The sequence below is a fragment of the Penicillium digitatum genome, chromosome 1, assembly GCF_016767815.1.
Source record: "Penicillium digitatum chromosome 1, complete sequence".
Lineage (NCBI taxonomy): Eukaryota > Fungi > Ascomycota > Eurotiomycetes > Eurotiales > Aspergillaceae > Penicillium > Penicillium digitatum.
In genome coordinates, this window is record NC_089384.1 from 2,004,471 (window position 1) to 2,025,629 (window position 21,159).

At 46.8% G+C, this 21,159-nt stretch overlaps 9 protein-coding genes and 2 non-coding genes across 11 annotated transcripts; 7 read left to right on the top strand and 4 right to left on the bottom strand.

The window, feature by feature from the left end:
- Window positions 1–2,449: 2,449 nt before the first annotated feature.
- On the top strand, window positions 2,450–4,238 carry Pdw03_2994 (Esterase, SGNH hydrolase-type, subgroup; the record flags this gene model as incomplete). Its single annotated transcript, XM_066100352.1, has 11 exons — window positions 2,450–2,651; window positions 2,728–2,734; window positions 2,782–2,818; window positions 2,870–2,922; window positions 2,979–3,103; window positions 3,157–3,175; window positions 3,224–3,313; window positions 3,367–3,460; window positions 3,518–3,577; window positions 3,639–3,875; window positions 3,939–4,238. The coding sequence occupies 11 exons, from the start codon at window positions 2,450–2,452 to the stop codon at window positions 4,236–4,238; spliced, it is 1,224 nt and encodes a 407-aa protein (XP_065955752.1).
- A 1,945-nt stretch (window positions 4,239–6,183) lies between these two features.
- On the top strand, window positions 6,184–6,299 carry Pdw03_rRNA18. Its single transcript, XR_010715614.1, has one exon. It is a non-coding gene; the product is annotated as a 5S ribosomal RNA (ribosomal RNA).
- Window positions 6,300–6,468: 169 nt separating this feature from the next.
- On the top strand, window positions 6,469–6,989 carry Pdw03_2995 (uncharacterized protein; the record flags this gene model as incomplete). Its single annotated transcript, XM_014677154.1, has 2 exons — window positions 6,469–6,687; window positions 6,738–6,989. The coding sequence occupies 2 exons, from the start codon at window positions 6,469–6,471 to the stop codon at window positions 6,987–6,989; spliced, it is 471 nt and encodes a 156-aa protein (XP_014532640.1).
- Window positions 6,990–8,343: 1,354 nt separating this feature from the next.
- Pdw03_2996 (uncharacterized protein) lies at window positions 8,344–8,646 on the top strand (the record flags this gene model as incomplete). Its single annotated transcript, XM_066100353.1, has 2 exons — window positions 8,344–8,494; window positions 8,555–8,646. The coding sequence occupies 2 exons, from the start codon at window positions 8,344–8,346 to the stop codon at window positions 8,644–8,646; spliced, it is 243 nt and encodes an 80-aa protein (XP_065955753.1).
- A 3,356-nt stretch (window positions 8,647–12,002) lies between these two features.
- Pdw03_2997 (Protein kinase-like domain) lies at window positions 12,003–12,737 on the bottom strand (the record flags this gene model as incomplete). Its single annotated transcript, XM_014677149.2, has 2 exons — window positions 12,003–12,355; window positions 12,428–12,737. The coding sequence occupies 2 exons, from the start codon at window positions 12,735–12,737 to the stop codon at window positions 12,003–12,005; spliced, it is 663 nt and encodes a 220-aa protein (XP_014532635.2).
- An 819-nt stretch (window positions 12,738–13,556) lies between these two features.
- Pdw03_2998 (uncharacterized protein) lies at window positions 13,557–13,956 on the top strand (the record flags this gene model as incomplete). Its single annotated transcript, XM_066100354.1, has 2 exons — window positions 13,557–13,825; window positions 13,884–13,956. The coding sequence occupies 2 exons, from the start codon at window positions 13,557–13,559 to the stop codon at window positions 13,954–13,956; spliced, it is 342 nt and encodes a 113-aa protein (XP_065955754.1).
- A 171-nt stretch (window positions 13,957–14,127) lies between these two features.
- On the bottom strand, window positions 14,128–15,760 carry Pdw03_2999 (uncharacterized protein; the record flags this gene model as incomplete). Its single annotated transcript, XM_066100355.1, has 3 exons — window positions 14,128–14,645; window positions 14,701–15,021; window positions 15,076–15,760. The coding sequence occupies 3 exons, from the start codon at window positions 15,758–15,760 to the stop codon at window positions 14,128–14,130; spliced, it is 1,524 nt and encodes a 507-aa protein (XP_065955755.1).
- Window positions 15,761–16,536: 776 nt separating this feature from the next.
- Pdw03_rRNA37 lies at window positions 16,537–16,652 on the top strand. Its single transcript, XR_010715633.1, has one exon. It is a non-coding gene; the product is annotated as a 5S ribosomal RNA (ribosomal RNA).
- A 335-nt stretch (window positions 16,653–16,987) lies between these two features.
- Pdw03_3000 (Transcription factor) lies at window positions 16,988–17,311 on the bottom strand (the record flags this gene model as incomplete). Its single annotated transcript, XM_066100356.1, has 1 exon — window positions 16,988–17,311. One exon carries the CDS (start codon window positions 17,309–17,311, stop codon window positions 16,988–16,990), a length of 324 nt encoding a protein of 107 aa, XP_065955756.1.
- A 1,266-nt stretch (window positions 17,312–18,577) lies between these two features.
- Pdw03_3001 (DUF829-domain-containing protein) lies at window positions 18,578–19,450 on the top strand (the record flags this gene model as incomplete). The annotated part of the gene is made up of 1 exon (XM_014677147.1): window positions 18,578–19,450. One exon carries the CDS (start codon window positions 18,578–18,580, stop codon window positions 19,448–19,450), a length of 873 nt encoding a protein of 290 aa, XP_014532633.1.
- Window positions 19,451–19,909: 459 nt separating this feature from the next.
- On the bottom strand, window positions 19,910–20,858 carry Pdw03_3002 (high-affinity methionine permease; the record flags this gene model as incomplete). The annotated part of the gene is made up of 2 exons (XM_014677146.1): window positions 19,910–20,444; window positions 20,503–20,858. 2 exons carry the CDS (start codon window positions 20,856–20,858, stop codon window positions 19,910–19,912), a joined length of 891 nt encoding a protein of 296 aa, XP_014532632.1.
- Window positions 20,859–21,159: the final 301 nt, after the last annotated feature.

The window sequence follows — 21,159 nt, forward strand, 5'->3', positions numbered from 1 at the left end:
CGGGTGTTGTCTATTGGATTAGTTGGAATGGAAAGCCGAACGCGACCATCAACATTGAACGTCAAAAATGCCCCCAAATGCCAAAACAAAAATCACAAATGCTTATACAAATAAGGAGAGAAGAAGGACAGATACGGTTACTGAGAGAGCTTAGATTTCCCCATAGAGCGCAGACAAATGCGGCAAAAATGGTGGCCAAGAGAGGGGTATATGTACTCCCGTAAGAGAAATCCTATTCAGTTGATCCATTCCCACGAATCGAAGATCTTGCCCAAGCGGAAAACGGGTACGAGGCGAATAACTTGAGCTGGGGAATTTACTCTTATCGCCTACTCAGTGGAGCATTCAGAAATACACGGTCATTCCCATTTTTTTTTTTTTAAATACGTGACATGTATACTTTACCACTTTTGGAGTTGCAAAATTACAACCAAAATTACAACCTAACCGCTCGGTTACTCGCCTTCTGTTGCTCTGCAACTAGGTAGATGTACTATGTAGGAGGTGAAAAAGGAAGCCCACAGCGCGCATATGGGCAGGCGTCTATACGCATGTAGGTTGTGTGTATCCATATATAGTGACATGGCCGTCGAAGATGAGCAAGGTCCTGCATACTCCGTACTCCATACACCCAAGCACACAATTGAAAGGGGTGGAATCAAGTAGCAGATTTGAAGCTATCTCCAGCCTCCTACGAAATAAGCTATCTCAGTGAGAAGCTGACGACGCTTTGTAAACTAGTAATCAGCCAACCAATTAAACGCTAGTATTTTTCCCATCTGAACCGTGGACTAAAGGCCGCCTCAAAGTACGCCAGATCTTGGCATTTGTGCCACGTACCACTCACCTCGCTTTTTAATTGGCCAGGGTCAGACCAGCGGCATATCGGAATCTGGGTTTCGAATTTCCTTTTTTGGAAATCGGCGGCACGCTTCGGCATAAACGCCATGCCACTACGATCCTTGGAAGGAGATGGAATTCTACCTTGGAAGTTAACCCTCTGTTTTTCCGCCAAAGACGAAACCGAGAACCCTGGGCATCTTCAGAGGGTGCTGCGTTCTCTTTATGGAGTAGACGGAGTATGGTTATGCTCCATATGCTGTTTGAAGTACGTTTGTGTGAGGTAAATTGTACGCGTTATCTGACACGCGGACTCCGGGAACTTCACGATACCCATGAAACAAGTGTCAGGAATGGTGAACTGGAGCAACTGAACTCAACCAACATTCCGTCTCGTGAAGGAATGTGACAGTTGAACCTGGTTTGAACCGAAAAAAATTTGAAAGATGCATCACCAGTCCTTAGGATAAAATTCACCCCTTCGTGCAGAGAAAAGTCATGGCTTCTACCAAGTCGTGGTATTAAATTTTCCAGGGCTAGCTACTCCGTCGACTCTATCCTCCGTATGCTGTCCGATATTGAAAGGATGGATCTAGAATATCGTAGTAAATTAATCAACTTAGAATTTATTTCTTTGCCCTATGACATTTAGTGATCGTCACCTGGGTCGACGGTGTACTCTGGTACTCCGTGCTCCGTATGGAGCACATAGCGCAACATTTCCTTCGGTTCCCAACCACGTGATAATGCACAGAACACAGCAACGTGGACTCTGAAACTGGCTATTTTTAAGTCCAAATCGACTTACGTATCCCATCTACATGGACGCTTTTCGGTTTCTATCTATATTGTATTATTAGAGCCACAATTGAGACAGCATGTACGGAATACTCCATACTCCGTAAGGCTAGGGGGGACCCAACGTGATGCCCATCAAAAAAAAAAAGATAAACTATCAGCCATCTGAGGATCTCCGCCTGTAAGCACATTGTGTTTTTGTCTGATCAATTGGGAATATCTCGGTTCTTGGCGACCCATTTATTTGATTAAGTCGAAACTCTGACTTTCAGCCCTGGAGAGTCCAAGCAGAAAAAGTTCGTCTTTTATGGTCGGCGGTCGACCGGTAGCGGTTCCCCTGCATGGTATTATGTTGTATGTGCAGGGGACGTATCTAGCTGTCTATGTTGTATATCCCCGACTTAGAGACGGGTATGGAGTGCTGACGTTTGACATACGGAGGACATACGTATTCGGGGTCGGGGTTTCCACTGTGCGCTTTTCTGGTCCAAAATTATAACATACGTTCTAGAACCGGCATCTTCCGCCTCTTGTGGACCAGTCCCCACTTTGATCCAAATTAAAAAAGATTTAAGGGTCGGGAAATTGATCAGATATGGTTCTTTGTGGCTGTATTGTAATTTTCCTGACAATACACTGCTTGGCAACAATAGCCGGTGGCGGGCCAAGGTCACGCAATTTGAGTTTCAACTCGGCACATCCAGCCCCGTCTGAATGATTACCCCTTTGTCAGGAGTTCTGGATGGAAGGGGTGTAGCAGGACCAGAAGGACCAGTTTTCGTGGAGGAAAACAACTCTTATCACTTCCAGAATGCGGCTTGGACAATCCCTCACGACCTGTCTTTCATGGGCCTGGGTTGCTTCGGCCACCATTCTCGAGAACGGTCAAGTGAGAGAGAATGCATATCCCGGTCAGTTACAGCCGGTGACTTTGGACGATTCATGGAGGAATTATCCGGCGCATGCCCCGGAGATCTCCTACAAAGGTCGATGGGATAGCCAACACATTTCGTGTATGTGCCCCATCTCCGGGCTTCCTTCCCCGGATTATTGTTTGAACCTTAATACTAACCGTGGGACAAAACGCAGGGTGGTCGTAGGTCTCGCTGTTTATTATCATATCGGGGTTGCTAATTAATTCAGTGCACCAGGAATCAAAGTCGAGTTCTCGGGGGAAAAGGTACATCTTGTCCAGATCAACCTTCAAAATGGGTCGTTAACATCATAGTAGCTTGCTGTCCATTTCGGCCCAAGCACCAATACAGGTGTTCTCGTAGCCTACCGGTATGCGTGTTCATCTTCCTCTCTCTCTCTACATTGACTGTTCTAAGCGTTAGCAGGATCGGCTCTCTTGACTGGCAGTTCTCTAATATCACCGCCTCCTCCACATATCAATTTGTTGGTCCATCGTCAGAGCTCAAAGATGGTGATGACCCCGTTGACCAAAATGTCTTTGAGATGAGAGGTATGCGTTCCATCAAAATACCAGGAACAATCTGTATTCTGACTGCATGACAGTGACAAACTGGGGCATTGGATAAGTCTCACCTTGACGTTCCATCTGTTCGTTGCTTACCGTCCACACAGTTCAAATCGCTGGTGTAGCTGTCGCGAATGATGCTGTCCTCACTAAGCCTCCGACCTTCAAAAAAAGAGTCGAGATCATCGGCGGCTCGTAAGTAGTCGTACCTTGCCAGCTACTCCTTCATGCAACTGACTGTTCCCAAGGCTTGCATCTGGGCAATTTGCCACCTATGAAACACTCTCCTCATGGTCCTTCCTCTTCGCCAACGGCCTAGGCAATGTCGAATATGGCATCACAGTCAGTCCACTCCAACTTGATTCCGTAAATTCCAAGTATGCTAATACCGTCTCGCAGGCCTATCCCGGCGTGTGTCTCGCCGATCAACAGTGTTACAACGGCGACTCTCGTGGCGTGGTATGTTACTAACCCTCTCATCCCCACCATGAACCCCACCATCCATTAACAACATTACTAGGGATGGTACTGGCACCGCGCCTCAGACCCCGGCTCTCGCGCACATTCAATTTACGACCGCAACCCCGAGGAGTGGGATGTCAGAGCAGAGCAACCGGCCGATTTGGTGATCATTCAGATGGGCGGTAATGATCACCGCTACCCCAACGAAATCCCCGGCCGGGACTTCTACCATGCCTACGTCGACTTGGTAGAGGATATCCACTCTAACTGGCCTCATGCGATCATCATCCTCATGGTATGTCTATCTTCACTCTACAACGTTTGACTATAAATGTTCCCCCAGCCTAACTTTCAATAGTCCCAATGGGGAGGCTTCACCAAAGAAGGCAAGAAGTACGTCGGTAGCACTTACTACCAGGAAGAGACCCGGGAGGTCAATGAGCACTTCAAGAACCGTGGGTTTGTCTACTATTTCCCCACCGAGGGTCTGCTCCAACACAATGATATCAACCCAAAGAACCATCTGACGGATGTTGGACACGTCAAGATTGCGAGTCACTTGTTGCAGTGGGTTCGATTGGTTCTCAGGTGGAACCTCGAGCCCACGGGTGAAACCACCTCTGGAACCGCTTACTGGAATGATCAGCAGGAATACTGATCGTCCTTTCTGGGGCTAATGATCTTGCTTTTGTACAATTGGTGTTTTTTTTTGGATACTTTTGGCACTGGGTGGATAAACCGCAGGAACATTCATAGAAGATATATCCCGCCTTGTACGGCATTGTACTTTTTCAGTATGCTACTTGAATTCGGCATTGCATTCATAGGCAACCCAATAGAAAGGTAGTCACGGAAACTTGTAAATGTGCCCAAGACTCTTTTGAGGCGACGGGTGACTCCCGCAAAATCGCTTACATGAAATCCAAATCCCGCCAAGTCCGCAAAATGAGGCTCCCGGGAGTGATATCAAATGAGAAACAGCATTAAGATCAAGCACAACCCGGTGATGAGGCCCAATTCGTACCATTCGTCAGGTGTGTGGTAGCGCTCTACATCGAAACCGTTCTAACCGATGAAGGTTCGGTCTCCTGTTATAAGAATTGGGACTAACCTTTTCAATTTTTTTTTTTTGCGTTGCTTAACCTAGGGAGATAGATCCTTTGATTTTCTGGCGCAGGTGATTATTTGTAGTCCTCACCCGTAAATTCATGGTTGAGTGCTCAACCCCTCAGCTTCTGTTGGGAATTGCGAAACTGATTTACCCAGAACTATTTGAAACATCCCCAAGCATTAACTGAAACTGCAGGGAGAAGTCTTGAATCAATGGAGATATTGTTGAATCTGCGTTGGCACCAGATCCGCCGCCATAGAAATATTTTTGCTCCTGATGGGACTGATCAATCTGACGAGAGTGACAGAGTGACAAAAGACAGAGAGACAACTGCTTTAGTTCCCCAGACTTGAGAAAAAAAGAGATAACATCAGGGCAATTTGCAGCAAAAGACAAAGATGTTCCGGTGAAAGAGGTCAAGCCCAAAAACCGGATGGAACCTGTACTCCGAGAAAGCTCATTGTGAAAATGTTTCTTGGAAGGAGCGCTGAAAATGGTTGTTCTGTTTCTGAAATCGACACCGGGGGGGGGGGAGGGGGAAGGGACAAAAGCGAACAACATTCAACGGAAATCAAGTCTTGGAATCTAATCAAAGGAATGTGTCTGATTTCACTCTTCGTTCATCTTCCACTCGTTACTATTGATCCTTCCTAGGATTAAAAGTATCCAAGATATGAGCTGGTTCACCTCCTTTAACTTCATATTCCCTTATGGAGGATGTGTAAGCCTTATTTACAATAACCCTATCACCTCTAGCACTAGTGGATAGTCTGAAAAACTGCTTGTATCGGGTATAATCTAGCTTAGAGTATACATCGATAATATTACTAGTCCCTTCTTTTTGTCAGGGTGCGGGCTGGCAGGACGGTATGATAGGAGATGACTGGTAGGAACAGGTCATAAAAGATCAGATTCCCATTGACAGGTACAGGCAGGGGCAGGCTATTATACAAGACGTAGCTCGAAGAGCTACAACAGGATCTAGAACTGAAGTTCCAGATAAACAATTCGGAGATCACGTGCCGTGATCTTCCTCTAACTAAGCATCACGGTTCGCACCGTGACATGGACCGTGGGCGTTATGGACGGGCACTCGAAAATCTAAATAGCCCACCGCACACCGTGGACGGGCGATGTCGTAGTCTACTAAGAAGCTTCTTTAGAGTGGGCTATCTTCTTTAGTCTCATAAAAGAAAGAATTCCGAATCGTAAGAACTACCTATAGACTTGGTATTAGAAAGATGATGGTAGCGAAAAAGATACTAAGGGCCCTTCCACTAAGTAGTAGTATTTCAGTTTTATTCTGATTCGCGGATCACCTAAGGATAGTCGATCTCTTAGTTAGGTTAGTACATAGTATGTAATCTATTCCTCTACTATATATTTACCTAACCCGAATTCTCCTCGGTTATTTTCTAGTCTCGTTGTGTAGGTATGTGTAGACATTTCATTGAGCAATCTATAACCTCATGCCATGCAAATTCTTGCACATACGACCATAGGGTGTGGAAAACAGGGCTTCCCGTCCGCTCAGCCGTACTTAAGCCACACGCCGGTGAGTTAGTAGTTGGGTGGGTGACCACCAGCGAATCCTCACTGTTGTATGTTTTTGTCTTTTTCCTCGAAATGTGAGGTGTCACCTTGTTGTACGTAAACTCTCTAACCAACTAACTGACTAAATTGACAAATTCCGCTCTTTTTCCAGTCTGTGCGGACATAGCTGATTACTTCTTTAGTGATTTCTACCGCCTCGAGAATCGAATGATCGACACGCACAATGTTTGCAAGTGATACTTTCTCTCCCGCTGTCCTGCGTCTGCAAAGCGTCGCGCTTCTCAATAAAAACAAGGCATGGATGGAAGTGGAAAAAAATGCAGAAAAAATTGCCCAGGACGCTCTGGCAAAAAAGACGAAGGCCGCCGCGTTTCAGCCCACGTTCACGGATACTAGTGCTTGCAATGAACTCATACGTGGCGTAGCACTCGACTACGAAAAAGTAGGGCCTCTGCCATTGATAACCAACTTTCACTGACAATTTATGAACAGAATGCAAATAATTTTCCTGGGCGCCCACCGAAGATAGCTCGCTGCAGACGCGGCGGACTTGTATTTCTACCTGGGTATATACCAATAGGCACCAATTTCATGATAATCGAGCCAATATTCTGCAAAGGCAAGTCGACAATTGGCGGTGTTGAAGTCGACATGGAGCACTATTACGTCATTTTGAAAGAATGTGATGTCCATGTTGAGGATGATGGAAAACTGGTCGCATTGGCGATGTCGGATATTCAATGATGCTGGATAGGAGCATTCATGATGCAAATACAATTATAGTATGTATGCAGGTAAAACAGTATTCAATTGGATGGACGGGGAGAGAGAGAGAAGGTGAGAGTGGAAGGAAGACTATCTAGTTGGTCTATCCTACATGTGATGCCTGAGGCATCCAACATCCCCCTCATAGACCACGTTCCATCAAACTCCCCGAATTCTGGTTTTCATAGTAAAATCCTGCAAATCATGCCGATCAAACCAACAAAAGTCTCAAATGGCTCCTTTGCCAATGCTTTTGTAAAACCGTCAGCTGCGTTCTTCTTCGTGTCCACTCGTCTAATGTCCACATGTCCCTGTGCGACAGCATCCTTAACAAAGAACCATCGTAGATCGAGCCATCTATTCGCGGATTTTACTATGAAAACCAGAATTCGGGGAGTTTGATGGAACGTGGTCTATGAGGGGGATGTTGGATTGGGTGTTGTCGTCATTGTGACCGTTGTGGTTGTGACCACCTCGGCCACCTCGGTTTCCTCCACGACCACCTCTTCCATTGCCTCGGCCTCGGCCGGCATTGTTGTTGTAAGTAGCATTAGCGACACCTTCCATGTCAGCTGCTGCTTGAAGTGCTCTCCAGTACTCCTCCACCTTGTCGAGGTTATGAGCCTCTTCTGCTAGCTGGACCACTAGCAACTCTTTTCTCTGAAGCCATTTTCAACTGGAGACTTTTGACGATCTGACCCCACTGTGGACCCACCTCTGTGTGTGACACAACATTCAGATCCAGCCAATAACATCTAGGAAATCCTTCGAGCCCCGCCGGCAAAAGCTCCGTTTAGCTTTAACATCCAATCATGGCCGACACCGAGACGGACAACGAAGGGGACACCAACCCTCACCCGCTTGATGCACCAACCCATTGGAACCCCAGATCCCGTCCTTTACCAATCCGATCCAATTCACACAGGATGACAGTGATAGTGAAGATGAGGACAACAAACCGCCCCATCAGGGACATGGTCTTCCAGCGATTGCAATGACCAAAATCCAGATCGGATGCAGACAGCGTTTATCGAGATGCGGAAGTTCGACAAGATGAAACGATCGGACTACAACTCGGCAAGCGAGTACATTGAGGAATACCAGCGACAGTACCACGTGCTAGCTAGATTCAAAGCAGCACCACGCCCATCACACGGCTTATCACAAGTTCTTCAACACATTGAACTGGAAGTCAAGAAAGTATAGTTCATTAGGGAGGAAGTTGCAAGTCTGGAGCCTAAGAAACTCACCCTCGACAAGGTGGAGGAGTACTGGAGAGCACTTCAAGCAGCAGCTGACATGGAAGGTGTCGCTAATGCTACTTACAACAACAATGCCGGCCGAGGCCGAGGCAATGGAAGAGGTGGTCGTGGAGGAAACCGAGGTGGCCGAGGTGGTCACAACCACAACGGTCACAATGACGACAACACCCAATCCAACAATTCATGCTAATCAATCAATTTCTGAATTGAAAAAACATCAAAGTATGTACAGATACGTCATTAAACCATGTTTCGCCTTCTCACAAATGCTGCTGACTATAGTATCCGCTAAACATGTCAAATTGCTGCATCAGCTGGGCAGCATTGGTGTAGTCTTCGGGGCTGAAGGTTTCTGGATTGAATTCGTGCATTAGCTGAGCAGCATTAGCACTATATGTCATTGGCTCCAATTGGAATACATTCATCAAGTGGGCGGCATCATTGAACATCATGCTTGAAGGGAGTGGTTGAGTTTGGCTGGTGTCTAAAAGAGGCGCATTCGACAAGCTTGATACCCTAGATCTCGCGTGTTGCATGGGTTCAACTGCTGCAATAGGAGCTTCGTATTCATGAAAGGAGTGGGCAGAGGCTCCCACATTTGCCGTGCTAGAATGCGACAACCCAAGGTTCGGCGAGTTCATCGGACTCGGAAATTCTGCGCCATTGGGGTTTGTAGCGTGGAGACTGCTATCAACAGTCGTCTAGGCGCTTTGGCCAGACGGCTGGCAAAATGCTGGTCTTGGTGAATGAAATTGAGGATTCTTTCCAGTCCGTTTCGATGTTTTTGGGTTACGCTTTTTGTGGATCCGCGTTTTTTGGCCATTTTTCCGTGTTGGTTTGATGTTTTGATCACTTTCATTCGATTTAAAGATGGATACCTGCGAATAGAACTGGTTTGTGATGAACCCCACTATGTTGTTTGCCGCAGATGTTGTAGAATTTTCTGGTTGGAAGCCAAGTGAACTGTAGTGGTTAAGGACGATATCCACATCACTTGTTTTGTTCAGGCACTTTTCTAGAAGGTGCAACGCATTATCAGTGATGGGGTCGAATATGATATAATAATTTGATAGATATATTTTCTTTTTTTTTTGTGCACTTTACGACTTCCCATTTTTCCATGATCGCACTCAGGTATGCTATCTGCAGCCGCTATTGTTAGGTGCAAGTTGATTGACCCCACATAAAAGGGCAATACTCACATCACGTTTGAAAATATCAAGCGCAAAGAGGAACTGGGCTCTCCTGTAATACCATACTGTGCTATACAATTCGTCCTAACGGGAACATGCCCAATACTAGGTAGGATCTGTTTCTTTACTGAATACTTTCGACCAAGCTCTAAATAAAACTTTATAGACGTAAGCCACTTGATCCAATGAGGATTAGTTCATTGTTAAACGATCAGGATGTTTGCTGGCAATCGAGGGAAACGTCGAATATCTTTGATCATGTTTATACGGTGACGCCGAGATCAACGGTCCAATCCGGTAGGACTCATTCCAAGCAGGTGCAACTTTCGGACCTATCACTTATCTCTACGAAAGAGTCTGGTCACATCAGCAATCACAATGGCCACAATCGAAGATACAGTGACGAGGAGTTTGGTTTATCTGGTACAAACGCACTGTTCATCGCCAACGATAGGACAAAATACTTATGGACTTTAACCACCAATTTTCAAACCGCCAACGTGATTGCGTCAATGGAATGAGAACCAAGCTCAATCAAGAGATCATGGAAAAAAAGGCTACCATCCCGCAGTCAGATTCAAGTCCAGGCAGGCACTTCCCATCTGGATAAGGCAACATCTCTCATTACCCGCGCGAATGTATCGTACCCGTGGATACTGGAAGCTTTGGAAACTACTCAATCTTCTGCTGGAAGTGATGAGATGATAGAGAACGTCTCTAGACTAAATTGATATGATCCTATTTGTATAACACCACAACAACATTGAGTGCCTTTAGGAGATGACTGGTTTTTTTTTGCCGTAAATGAGTTTGATCATTACTATATTCCGTATGAGTTTCCATAAATCGGGGTATAGAGATAAAGTGTGGTCAGTGTGTGCTGATTGAGCATGCAAAACGTGATGATTAGTTCGCGTGTGCTGTCTAACACGTATAGATCTAGTGACTTCGAGCAATTAAAGTCCCCGGTTTAGAATAAGTGCAAAATCGGAGATTTGCTGCAATTAATCTGATTTTTTTTGGGTTGAAGAGATCTAAAAGAACTTGCTAATTAAGAGACCCTACCACTTTTGGAGTTATATTAGAAAATACGGAGATATCGCGGATATATTAGTAGGAGATTCGGAGGATGTTTATTAGTCTGCATTGTGCCTACTATGGTCATTTACCGGTGCTGACCTATTGGATTATATAAAGCTAGCTACTTCCCTAATTCATTCTTCTACTTATCTCAACCCCTCCTCGCGATGCCAGATGCCGGATTTAAGCCCATACCAATGAGCGCAACCGATAAGCTCAGAGAGTATTATCAGAATTCTCTTGGAAATCTCGGTCTTGGTCAGCTCTGCTGTATTTCTAGAACGTTTTCTAGAACGTTAGGCGAGCCAAAAAACGCACGAAACGAGAAAGGCATAAAAGCCTCTACAATATGTTTAACCACTGAGCTGAAAAGCAGAAACAATACGATCGATTCTCTCATTCTTACGCACGCAACCTATCACTCTTTATGTTTAGAAAAATCTCTTCAAATTTCAGTGGAATCAAGAAAAATACTAAGGGCAATCACAACCGTTATGAAACTCGAAAAAGAGTATACGAATGGTGGCATGGGTAAGTCTTCTTTTCCTTTTCTCTATAACTGGAGCTAAACTGTGTAGGGGACAATATGGAAAATGTGGGTATCAAAACTATAAGAGACGGTGATGGCTATGCATTTGAACTGTTTCAACTAACCGGTATTATTCTATTTTATCTACTTTTATTATCATTTTGCGTTCGTACAATACGCGCCGGACGGCATAAATGACCGAGAGCGCTCCAAGCCATTGGCTATTAATTGCTGAACAAACCTTTTCTCTTGGCGTATCGCTTGGTTGATGCCTTTGAGATTGTTAACAGTGCTTGGCCCAGAGTGATGAATCAGTAAAAGTGCTCTTGGCCATTTGCGGGATCAGTGAAACCGTGAGGGATAAGGTCTATAAATTGAAGGTGAAATTCCCCCTACCGTTGTCCTTAATCTCACCCACCCAGAATAAGCTGATTGTGCAATCCTTTATCTCATACCAAAAGTCCCGTCCTCAGCTTGCTTGGCACCATGGCTGGCCACTGATACGACGACCTACAACGTCTACCGAGTCTATTTCAAACAAAGCGACAAGCCCGATCATCAAGGCATTGCTCTTGTTCCCGCGCAGATGGTGGATCAAGGCCGTGGAAGATTCTACCTATAAGGCTCAGCATTTCAATTTCAGATCCCGAAAGCGAAGCTCTCCGACTTCGAAGGAATTGCTGCGAAGCAGAAGGTTCCTCACGATCCACGTGTACTCACGGAAAAGAATCCTTCCCCACCACCTCGAAATTGTGCTGATTGGGTCGACGATGTTTTGAAGGAGGCGAAGAACAAGCTAGTGGGATGAGGCTTCGATTATAAGGGAATGAATGTGGAACCGAGGGGATAGCACCAGGAGTTGTTGAGGGTAGATTAGATTTTCAAATACCTATTGTATGTAGTGACCAGACCATGATACACATACACGCTAAATCAATAGCTTTTCCATCAAAAAAGAGTGTATGAAGAATTCAGCGTGATACGGTTGAAGGATTTGCAACAGATAGTCTGTCCAATCACTCTGCCAGCCCCATACAAGTAGTGCCTTTGCGAATTCCCAGTATTCTGGATACCAACCACTTCGCTCCCAGTCTATAATGGCGACCACATGTCCATCTTTCACCATAACATTCTGAGGCCGGATATCACCATGCGTAAATAAGATGCGGTGGGATTGAGAAAGCATTCCACTAAGAAAACTTTTGATGTGGCGTTTCGGCACAGTCTTTTGATAGGCGTTAATGAGAGCCGTGTTAAAGTCCCGCTCCGAATCGAATGGGCCTTTTCAAAGAAATAATTAGTCCAGATCAAGCGGTCCCTGCGTGTTCCATTCCCAAGGTCTGGGTTTTGTACCTTTGTCAAGAGAGGTCGCTAAACTGCGGTCAGTAACAGGACCATGATCTATGGAGCCAATATAGCCAACGTTCCCTATATTGCGGATCTCCTGGATATAGCTTGCAATTTGTCTTGAAATTTGGGATTTGGCGGAGACGCCAAAAGAGTCCCAAGCTGTGTGGAGTGTTTCGCCGGCAATGAAACTCATGAAGATGTAGGTATCATAAAGGCCTCCGTAATCGCCAACATCACGATCAATTGGACCGTACGTATAATATGCAAAAACTTTGGGCACAGGAACCCTTGTATTCTGCGCAACATGAATCATGGTTTTGGCCTCGATAATGTTGACATGAGCACCAAACTTGACGACAACTTCAGGTGATATCTTCACAATGGTGACACCTTGGCAGAAGATCAGGTTGCTTTGGTCTTGGCAAAATTGGTTGACAATACCGGGATGCGGTAAGCAAAAACCAGGCGCAGAGAGTATTGCACATTCAAAAGAGGCTCGGAAATCGAGGATTGGGAACTACTCAATTCTGTAGTGGAAGACATGTTTCGGTGGAATGACAGAGAGAGTAAAAATGTAAAAGAACTGAGTCTTGAAGATGAGAAGAGATCAAACAAGACTCGGGCTTTGAATCATGTGCAACCAAGCCACCCATAACCCCACGCTCGGGGCTTATTTTTGGAGGTTTCAACAAAATGGAACCAGACGAAGCAAATCAGCGTGCAATGTTTCGAGGAAGGATTACAAACGAGGCTGGCCTAAATATGTTAAACATGTATGCGTGTGAATTTGTGCGTTTTAACGACCGACTACAACTATGCCTCATTTTCAATACCAATTACGAATAATCAGCCTTGATAATGCAAGCAACGTAACGCGAGGTGGATATCTAATAACGAGGTGTCTATTTGAACCGAGGCGCTAGGAAGCGCGACTAAGCATTTGAAAAGAGTGAAGTCCAGCTCCTATTTTAACTAGGGAATTGCCAGACGCGGTTGGTCCAAATTAATCTTGTCAGGTGACTGACTGTGTTGGTTAGGCACCAAAACCCCTCTCCTTGACAGCTTGAAATTCGTTCTATTTTGATTCCGTCAGCCACGCCAACCTCTCCTTGAAATCTAGGTCAAAGTTTTCATGGTTTTGGCGACCACCACAACTCACCAGTTCAAGTCTCGAAGGCCAGTGCTGGAAATTAAGACAGGTCTTCACCCGCCGATGCTTCGCCTCCAACCATGCCAACCACGCACTCGTTTAAGCCCCGAAGGCAATAGGATATTGGCTTTAATACACGAATGGCTTCCAAGTGCAGAGTTTGAAACCGACAAATCCGGCAACAGGCTCTACACCGACGCTAAACGGGACCTTTACGTTGCGCCGCTTCTTTCCCTATTAAATTTGAAGGGGTGAATCCCTGAGTTACATTCTTTAAGCAGATAGATGCTAAGTGAATAATACCATTAGCACCTCGGCTACTTCATTCAGCGTTGCTCTGTACCAACACCCGTCGAGAATTCCACTGGCCCGGGCTATCTAATCCCCGTCGCGAAAATCAATCAGACAACACCGACAACCATACCTGGTGGTCCCCTAGAGCCAGGATCGTATATTCACTTCACTTCGGGAGAGAAATTCCTCGTCACACCAGAAATTGATTGTGTATTTGTGGTTACACCTCAACAGCAAAAAGGATATCCCGGCGCCTAGCTCAATAACTAAAGATGGGTCGTGTGGGAACATTTTGAGCAGAATTGTGCATCTCTTCCGGGGTACATGGGTGTTGCAGTGGCGTCATTGACATACAAACGTCTGGTGGAAGCGTGCAAGAATCAAAGGGTGCATGCAAAGCACAAGTCGAAGGATCAAGGACCCAAAAATGCCCCATCTCCGCTCGCATGGAAGGGTCAAGAATATAAGGATGCCCGAGTAAATCAGAGCTTCTCTGGGTTTCTTCAGTTGAGATGTCGTATAGGCGTTCATGTCCCCTCATAGCCTGTGTTGAGGAGTCGGACAGTTGAGGGGAGGTGGCCGTCATGGTAAGGGGACCATCATCTCTGGCGTTAGGTTGAAGGACCACATGTGGGAAGTTGTAGGAATGTATGCTGTTAGTACCGTCTGTGCGACTGTTCAGAATATCGCCGTATTCAGTCCCATTGGGGATTTGCACGGCCATAGTATGGGGCTGTTGGTCTTGCGCTACGTTGCGTGGTTGTTGGTCATACATATCTGAAGCAGACGAAATTAATGAAAGGTGGTCAAGCTCTGGGCCACCCGAACGTACCATCTTGAGAAAATTGACGTTGGTTGAGTTGGGTATTCCCTTGCTCGCTTGCAAAAATTGCGACGGGCGATGCATGTCGCATGTTCGCATCGTCCAAGCAAGCATTGTCTGGTCCTTGACAATGCGTAGAATGCTCTGCCTGTCCATTCGTGTTCGACCTAGCTAATATTTCCGTAGCTGGAATGGGCCTTTTCGTTAACCCAACAGATAAACCAGAGATGGCACGAGGCGGCGAGTCAACACGCCGGCGTTTATTTTGTCTGGCTGTGGTCGGATTACCGAGGTTGTGCGCCCGAGCACATCGTGCTCCCATGTACCTCACTGAGACGATTAGTACAAGTACGGATAAACGACGAACCACAAGCAAATTCTTACCACAATCAATATCGTAGGTTTCCTGGCATTGATTTCTCCACTCAGACTTTGCCGCAAGGCCAGAAAATCCTGGTGAATTGCGAATCAATTCCGCTAGCCGTGGCAGGTACTGATAGTTCAAGTCTCTAAACCTGTGAAACACGAAGAAGACAGGTGAAGAAGCACTAGTTTCGCCATAAAGAGTTTCAAAGACTCGGAATTTAATCCTATTCTGGATAGCCTTTCTAGTTGTTGCTTCTTCTTGTTCTCCTTGCTGGGCCAGATATTCTCCAATGTGACCAGTACGCTTTGTAGCCTGTTCGAGATTTTGAGCCAGTATCTCAACCCGGGAAGTTTCATGGGTCTTTTTTTTCCTATGCCAAGTATTCATCAGCCAAGGAACAACGCCCAAGATTTGCCCGGAATGTCGCCGTAAGAGAGCGATTTTTTTGGTCAGCATGATGTCAACAACGCGAGGATCCTTGCCTGTCCAGCTCCCGCCTGTGGACACTGCGGTAAACTTTGACAGTTTATCCAGTCGTTGCATGGTCTGTTGTAACATGCTCTGCTGCACTGCCTCGGTGTTCATAGATGCACATGGCTTTGATTGCTTCCCGTTCGGTCGCAGAGAATTTGATTGTTGCCGATTTTCCTGTGAATCACTAGCTTCCCCTTGGCCTGGCTGCTCGCCAACAAAATCTGGCATATTCGTTTGGTCTTTCGGGCTAGGATCCTGCGAATTGGTGGTGCGTGAAACTTCACAAGATACATTGGTAGCCTCTGGGACTCCGTCGCTAGCATTTTCATTGTCATCCAGAGAACTTTCTCTTTCCGACTCTAATACAAATCCCGAGGTTTGGGCAATGAGAAAGCGTCTCGGATTCACAAATGCAGATTCGAGCTCCCCATGATAGGGTAACAATTTGTCAGTATCTGGATTTGATAGACGTAGCTCCAAGAGCTACAACAGGATCTAGAACTGAAGTTCCAGATAAACAGGTCGGAGATCACGTGCCGTGATCTTCCTCTAACTAAGCATCACGGTTCGCACCGTGACATGGACCGTGGGCGTTATGGACGGGCACTCGAAAATCTAAATAGCCCACCGCACACCGTGGACGGGCGATGTCGGTCTACTAAGAAGCTTCTTTAGAGTGGGCTATCTTATTTAGTCTCATTAAAGTAAGAATTCCGAATCCTAAGAACTACCTATAGACTTGGTATTAGAAAGATGATGGTAGCGAAAAAGATACTAAGGGCCCTTCCACTAAGTAGTAGTATTTCAGTTTTATTCTGATTCGCGGATCACCTAAGGATAGTCGATCTCTTAGTTAGGTTAGTACATAGTATGTAATCTATTCCTCTACTATATATTTACCTAACCCGAATTCTCCTCGGTTATTTTCTAGTCTCGTTGTGTAGGTGTGTGTAGACATTTGATTGAGCAATCAATAACCTCATGCCATGCAAAATCATGCACATACGACCATAGGGTGTGGAAAACAGGGCTTCCCGTCCGCTCAGCCGTACTTAAGCCACACGCCGGTGAGTTAGTAGTTGGGTGGGTGACCACCAGCGAATCCTCACTGTTGTATGTTTTTTGTTTTTTTAACTAACCTCTTCTCATTTTGACTCAAGGCCAACAGTTGTCACGTCTCATCCCACACAATCCTTAGATCCTCAATATCATGCAACATCTCCCCTAACCGCCTGGTAGCCTGACGCAAAACCTCGCCCGGCACAGCCGCGATCTCACACAAATCTAGCTGCAAGACCCCGAAATACACTGTCACCTTAGTGACCCGTACATTGGGCGTTGTTGCCATTGGGCCATCTGTGTTTTTGTCGCGAGTGCTCGACGGAGGTTGGGTTCGATCTAAGCCACCCCCGGTCGTGCGAAATGAGTTAAGCGGGTCATCTCAAAGCTTAGGATTCATATACCAACACCCCCACCGTGAGGCTGGGTCCCACGCCAGCCTCCGATCATTGACGAAACTGCCGCCTCAAATAGCGTGAGCATCTTGATGGCCGCATCTATCATCATTTCCAGCGTTCGTGCATCTAGATGGGCATCGGCTACGGGGCAGCCATACAATAGTTCCCAGTGATCGATGAAAGATTCTCCGAGAATGAGGACTTCATCTAGAGGTATGTAGAATGGCTCTGAAGATCTAGTCGAGAAGGTTAGGAAGCGATTGAGGGCTTGTGCTGTCCGGGCGAGACAGTTGCAAAGCGGTAGGGCTTGAGGGCGGGGCATTTTTGGTGAGTTTCAAGTGAACAGGTAAAAAAGCTGACGATTTGTCTGAGAAGTTGGTCTATTCTTAGTGTTGTAACCTACACATAGGGAATGGTATCACACTTCCCGAGGGAATCCTTTTGATGGGTACTGGAGGGTTCTGAACTATCAACCACTGCCCATCACCCCTTGCAACTTCGCATTGCTTCGGAGAAATATGCTTGCGACAGTTGCGCACGCCATCGTTGAAACGTATTACGGCATTGCTACCCATAGAGGAGGGGGGGGGGGGGGGGGGGGGGCTCATGTTGCTCGCAAAGAAGGGCTCGACGCAACCTACACCGGGATTTTTGGGTATTTATTTTCATCTCGTTCATCTATCGGGTAATTTCCTTGTTGGCTAGGTGCTTAGCTGCCCAAATCGATGAATGTTTCAAGTACCCGGCGTGCATGCTTCGATGTTGTTTGAACAGGTCACAGTCAATTCGGCTGGTAGGGTCCTGAGGAATAGAAGTACATCGTCGACAATTTTACCTTTTGTTCCTGTGCAGCACCTAAAATTAAGGTGAACTATGGTCTCACGCCGGCCAAGCCATATACTAAGATCGAGTTATAAAGGGTCAGCGGACCAGCCATGTTCGGTTTTGGGGATCGGGGATCGGGGATTTGTGCACTTCGGCTTCTCCGGGGTGGAGACGAGAGTTATGCATGAAACTGGGATATAGATAGTACAAAAAGTGATCAGGGACTGTAAGAACTGACTGGTCTGGCAGTTTTGGTAAATTGGTAAGTCTCGTTTAATAGGACATCTCTTAAATCTTCGCTTCAAGATCAAATCTCATCCGATACGGTCTCATCGACAGATGCCTCAGGCACACATCGTCTGAATTCGCCCAATCAGGCAATTGCCGAGGCATCCAACCATTTCCTTCGCCAAGTCCTTTTCGATTCTGATGATTTTTGATGACTTTCGAGGGTTCTTCCCAACAACTCCACATGCCCTCAAAAGATTGGTGCTAGTGATCAAATAGTTCCCAACCGTTGCTGTTCGACCAATGTTGTATCTCCTGCACCGGGATCGTTTCCATGTTAGGGAGATGCCGCCGAAGAGCATTTTCTCCTTTTGAGCCTTTTGAGCGTCTGTTCTGCTTTCCTTTTTGAAAGAATGCTGGCAGATAACAAGACCTAGAGAACAAACGACCTGAACAACCTGCCACACTTGAATTACAGTTGGATCACGGCTACCTTTCCGCAGGCCCCAACAACTCCACAGCCCACACATTCACAATGGCTCCACCCGTTCCATTCCCGGGCTTCACCCCAATATCTGATCGAGTATACCTTCGCAAGGGCCACGAGAAGACCAACCCCTCCCCAGCCGACGAACCCACAACGATCATCATTTCCGGCTGGGGCGATGGCATGCCAAAACACGTTACCAAATATTCGGACGGTTACCATGAGCTCTATCCATCCGCCCGGATCATCGTTATCCTATCGCGTACCTTCCAGGCCACCCACCAATCCGAGGACGCCAGAATCGCAGCCATGATGCCTATCGTGGACACCGTCTTCCCGACGCCAACTGGCAGCGGCAACGAAAAGGAACGCGTTCTTGTGCATGCCATGTCAAACACAGGTGCCATTTTCACGGCCGCCGTCGTTATCGCCTACCAGAGACGCCATGGGGCAGACAAGCCATTCCCCCACCGGCTCCTGGTGCTGGATTCCACACCGGGAAGTCTGGTCTTCACGTCTCAGGTTGCCCGATGGTCGCGTGCGATGACAGTCGGCACCGCCAAGTTCTTCCCTTGGCCCTTCATTGTCACTCAGGGTATCTGGTATGCTTTCCTTTGGGCAAGTCACCTGTGGCAGCTTCTGAGTGGCTCTGAGGCGTCGGGGGTGTGGGCAGATCGGATCTTAAATGATCAGTCCTGTGTCACGACCGATTCGAGCCGAGTGTATCTTTACTCCAAGGAAGATGAGATTATTGGTTACCGGGATTTAGAGGCGCATGTCGCTCATGCGAAGACTTTGGGGTACTCGGTTGATCTGGAGATGTTTGAAGGCTCGTCGCATGTGGGACATATGAGGCTTCATCCTGAGCAGTATTGGAATAAGGTTTCCAGCTCTTGGAAGCAGGCTATCGTAGAGAAATAAGGTGCTAGGGGTACTGGATAGGGTGCATGGGGTGCATGGGGTGCATTTGTCTTTACAGCCTAGACTACTTTTAACTAAAACATAGAGTCTTTTTTTTTTTTTTTTTCTGGACAGTTGCATTGATCTCACTCGCCAGTTTGCAAGACAAAGGATCTTGAGGTTAGCCAAGCCCCCGGTCCGGGGGCAGGTGGGGGTGTGTCGATCGAATCCGGCGCTAGGGATGGATCTACGATGCGCGATGTCGGTATATGTCTTGGTCTGGTCTTAGGTGATGCTAGTTTATTTGCTTTGAGATACAGCTCAGTCTCCATTTACGGGAGGAACTGACAAGCCTTCCGGAGCTAGCGATTCATCAACGTCAGACCTCCATGGCTCTGCACTATCAATCTGGTTCTCCCACGCACGGCGAAATGAAGATACAACGACAACAACCCATCAACTCGACCCTAGAGATTTAACCTAGTCACGGTCATCAGGATGGAAAACCAATGCTCGCACTTCGATACTCTCTCGTCCCGCTTCGTGCTCCGTCTCTGGGTTCACAAAAGCAGTATGGGGCACACGACGAGCTCTTCCGTCAACCTTGGAATCAAAACACTTGATCAGAGTCACCAAGTCCGGAGTCTGGCCATAGCGGTAATACCACTTGATGTTAGGATCTGGCTTGACGCCATATGTCTCACCCTGACGGTCCGGGTAGATGAGCCCGATGGGGACAAGGTCACTATCGGGGACTGAGTGCGCATCTGCCACAGCCAGTGGATCCTTCAGGATGGTTTTAATCGGACGCCAGACGTTGATAATCTGGTATCGGCCCTTGAGAAGCTCGGGTGCCTCGGCTGGGAGATGGTGGGAGACTCTGTTCTTGGATGCGGTATAGGATTGATCGATGTGCACGCGCTGGACAGGTCCGCGGAGACGGACGCCGGTGGATCCGTCGAGTTGGGCTCTTCGGATGGTATGGTCGAAGATGAAGATGCGGGATGCGCCCGTGCTGTGTAGGTCATGGTCAGTTTTGGGTGAAGAGGTTCTGGGGTGTTGGGATTGCGTACGCGTCTTTGAGCAGTTGTTCTGTTTCCGGGTAGTATTCACGCTTGATCTTCTCCTCGTCGAGGAAGTCCTTCTCTTGGCTTTCATGGTAGTAGAGCTGGAATCCATGACTGTCGAGCTTGTAGTCAAGCTCATGCCCGCTGACATCGTGGATGGTGGCCGCGAGAGGAGCCGCAGGTCGATCGTAAGTTTCTGGCTTGCTCGTATATGCGGGTGCCGGTGGTGAGCCATCCTCATTCTCTTTAAAGAAGTTGAGGGTAGTTTGAACATGGTGAGGCTTTTCAGAGATGGGGACTCGGGGCTTTTCGGAGAGCAGAGAGCCTGGAGAACCGGGAAGTTGAACAGCTGCTGAAGCCATAGCGATTTAGTTGTGTTCTGGTTTAATAGAGCGTAGAAGAGATGATCCTCAGATTAATTGTTAGGGTCGGCTACAAGAAAGGGCTCTTTTATATAGCATGGCTGGTGTTGCGGGTTGAGTTCTATTTGTCAGAAAACAGCACGCAATACTTGTATGACATGGAGAATTGCTGATAAATGCACCTATTTGTACGGTGAATGCAAGCATTAAGTCCGATGCTCAGTAATAAGTCCAAAATGTGCTGGGAGTTCATTATTAATGGACGATGTCGTGCAGATGCTATTTATATTGCAAGTGTTCT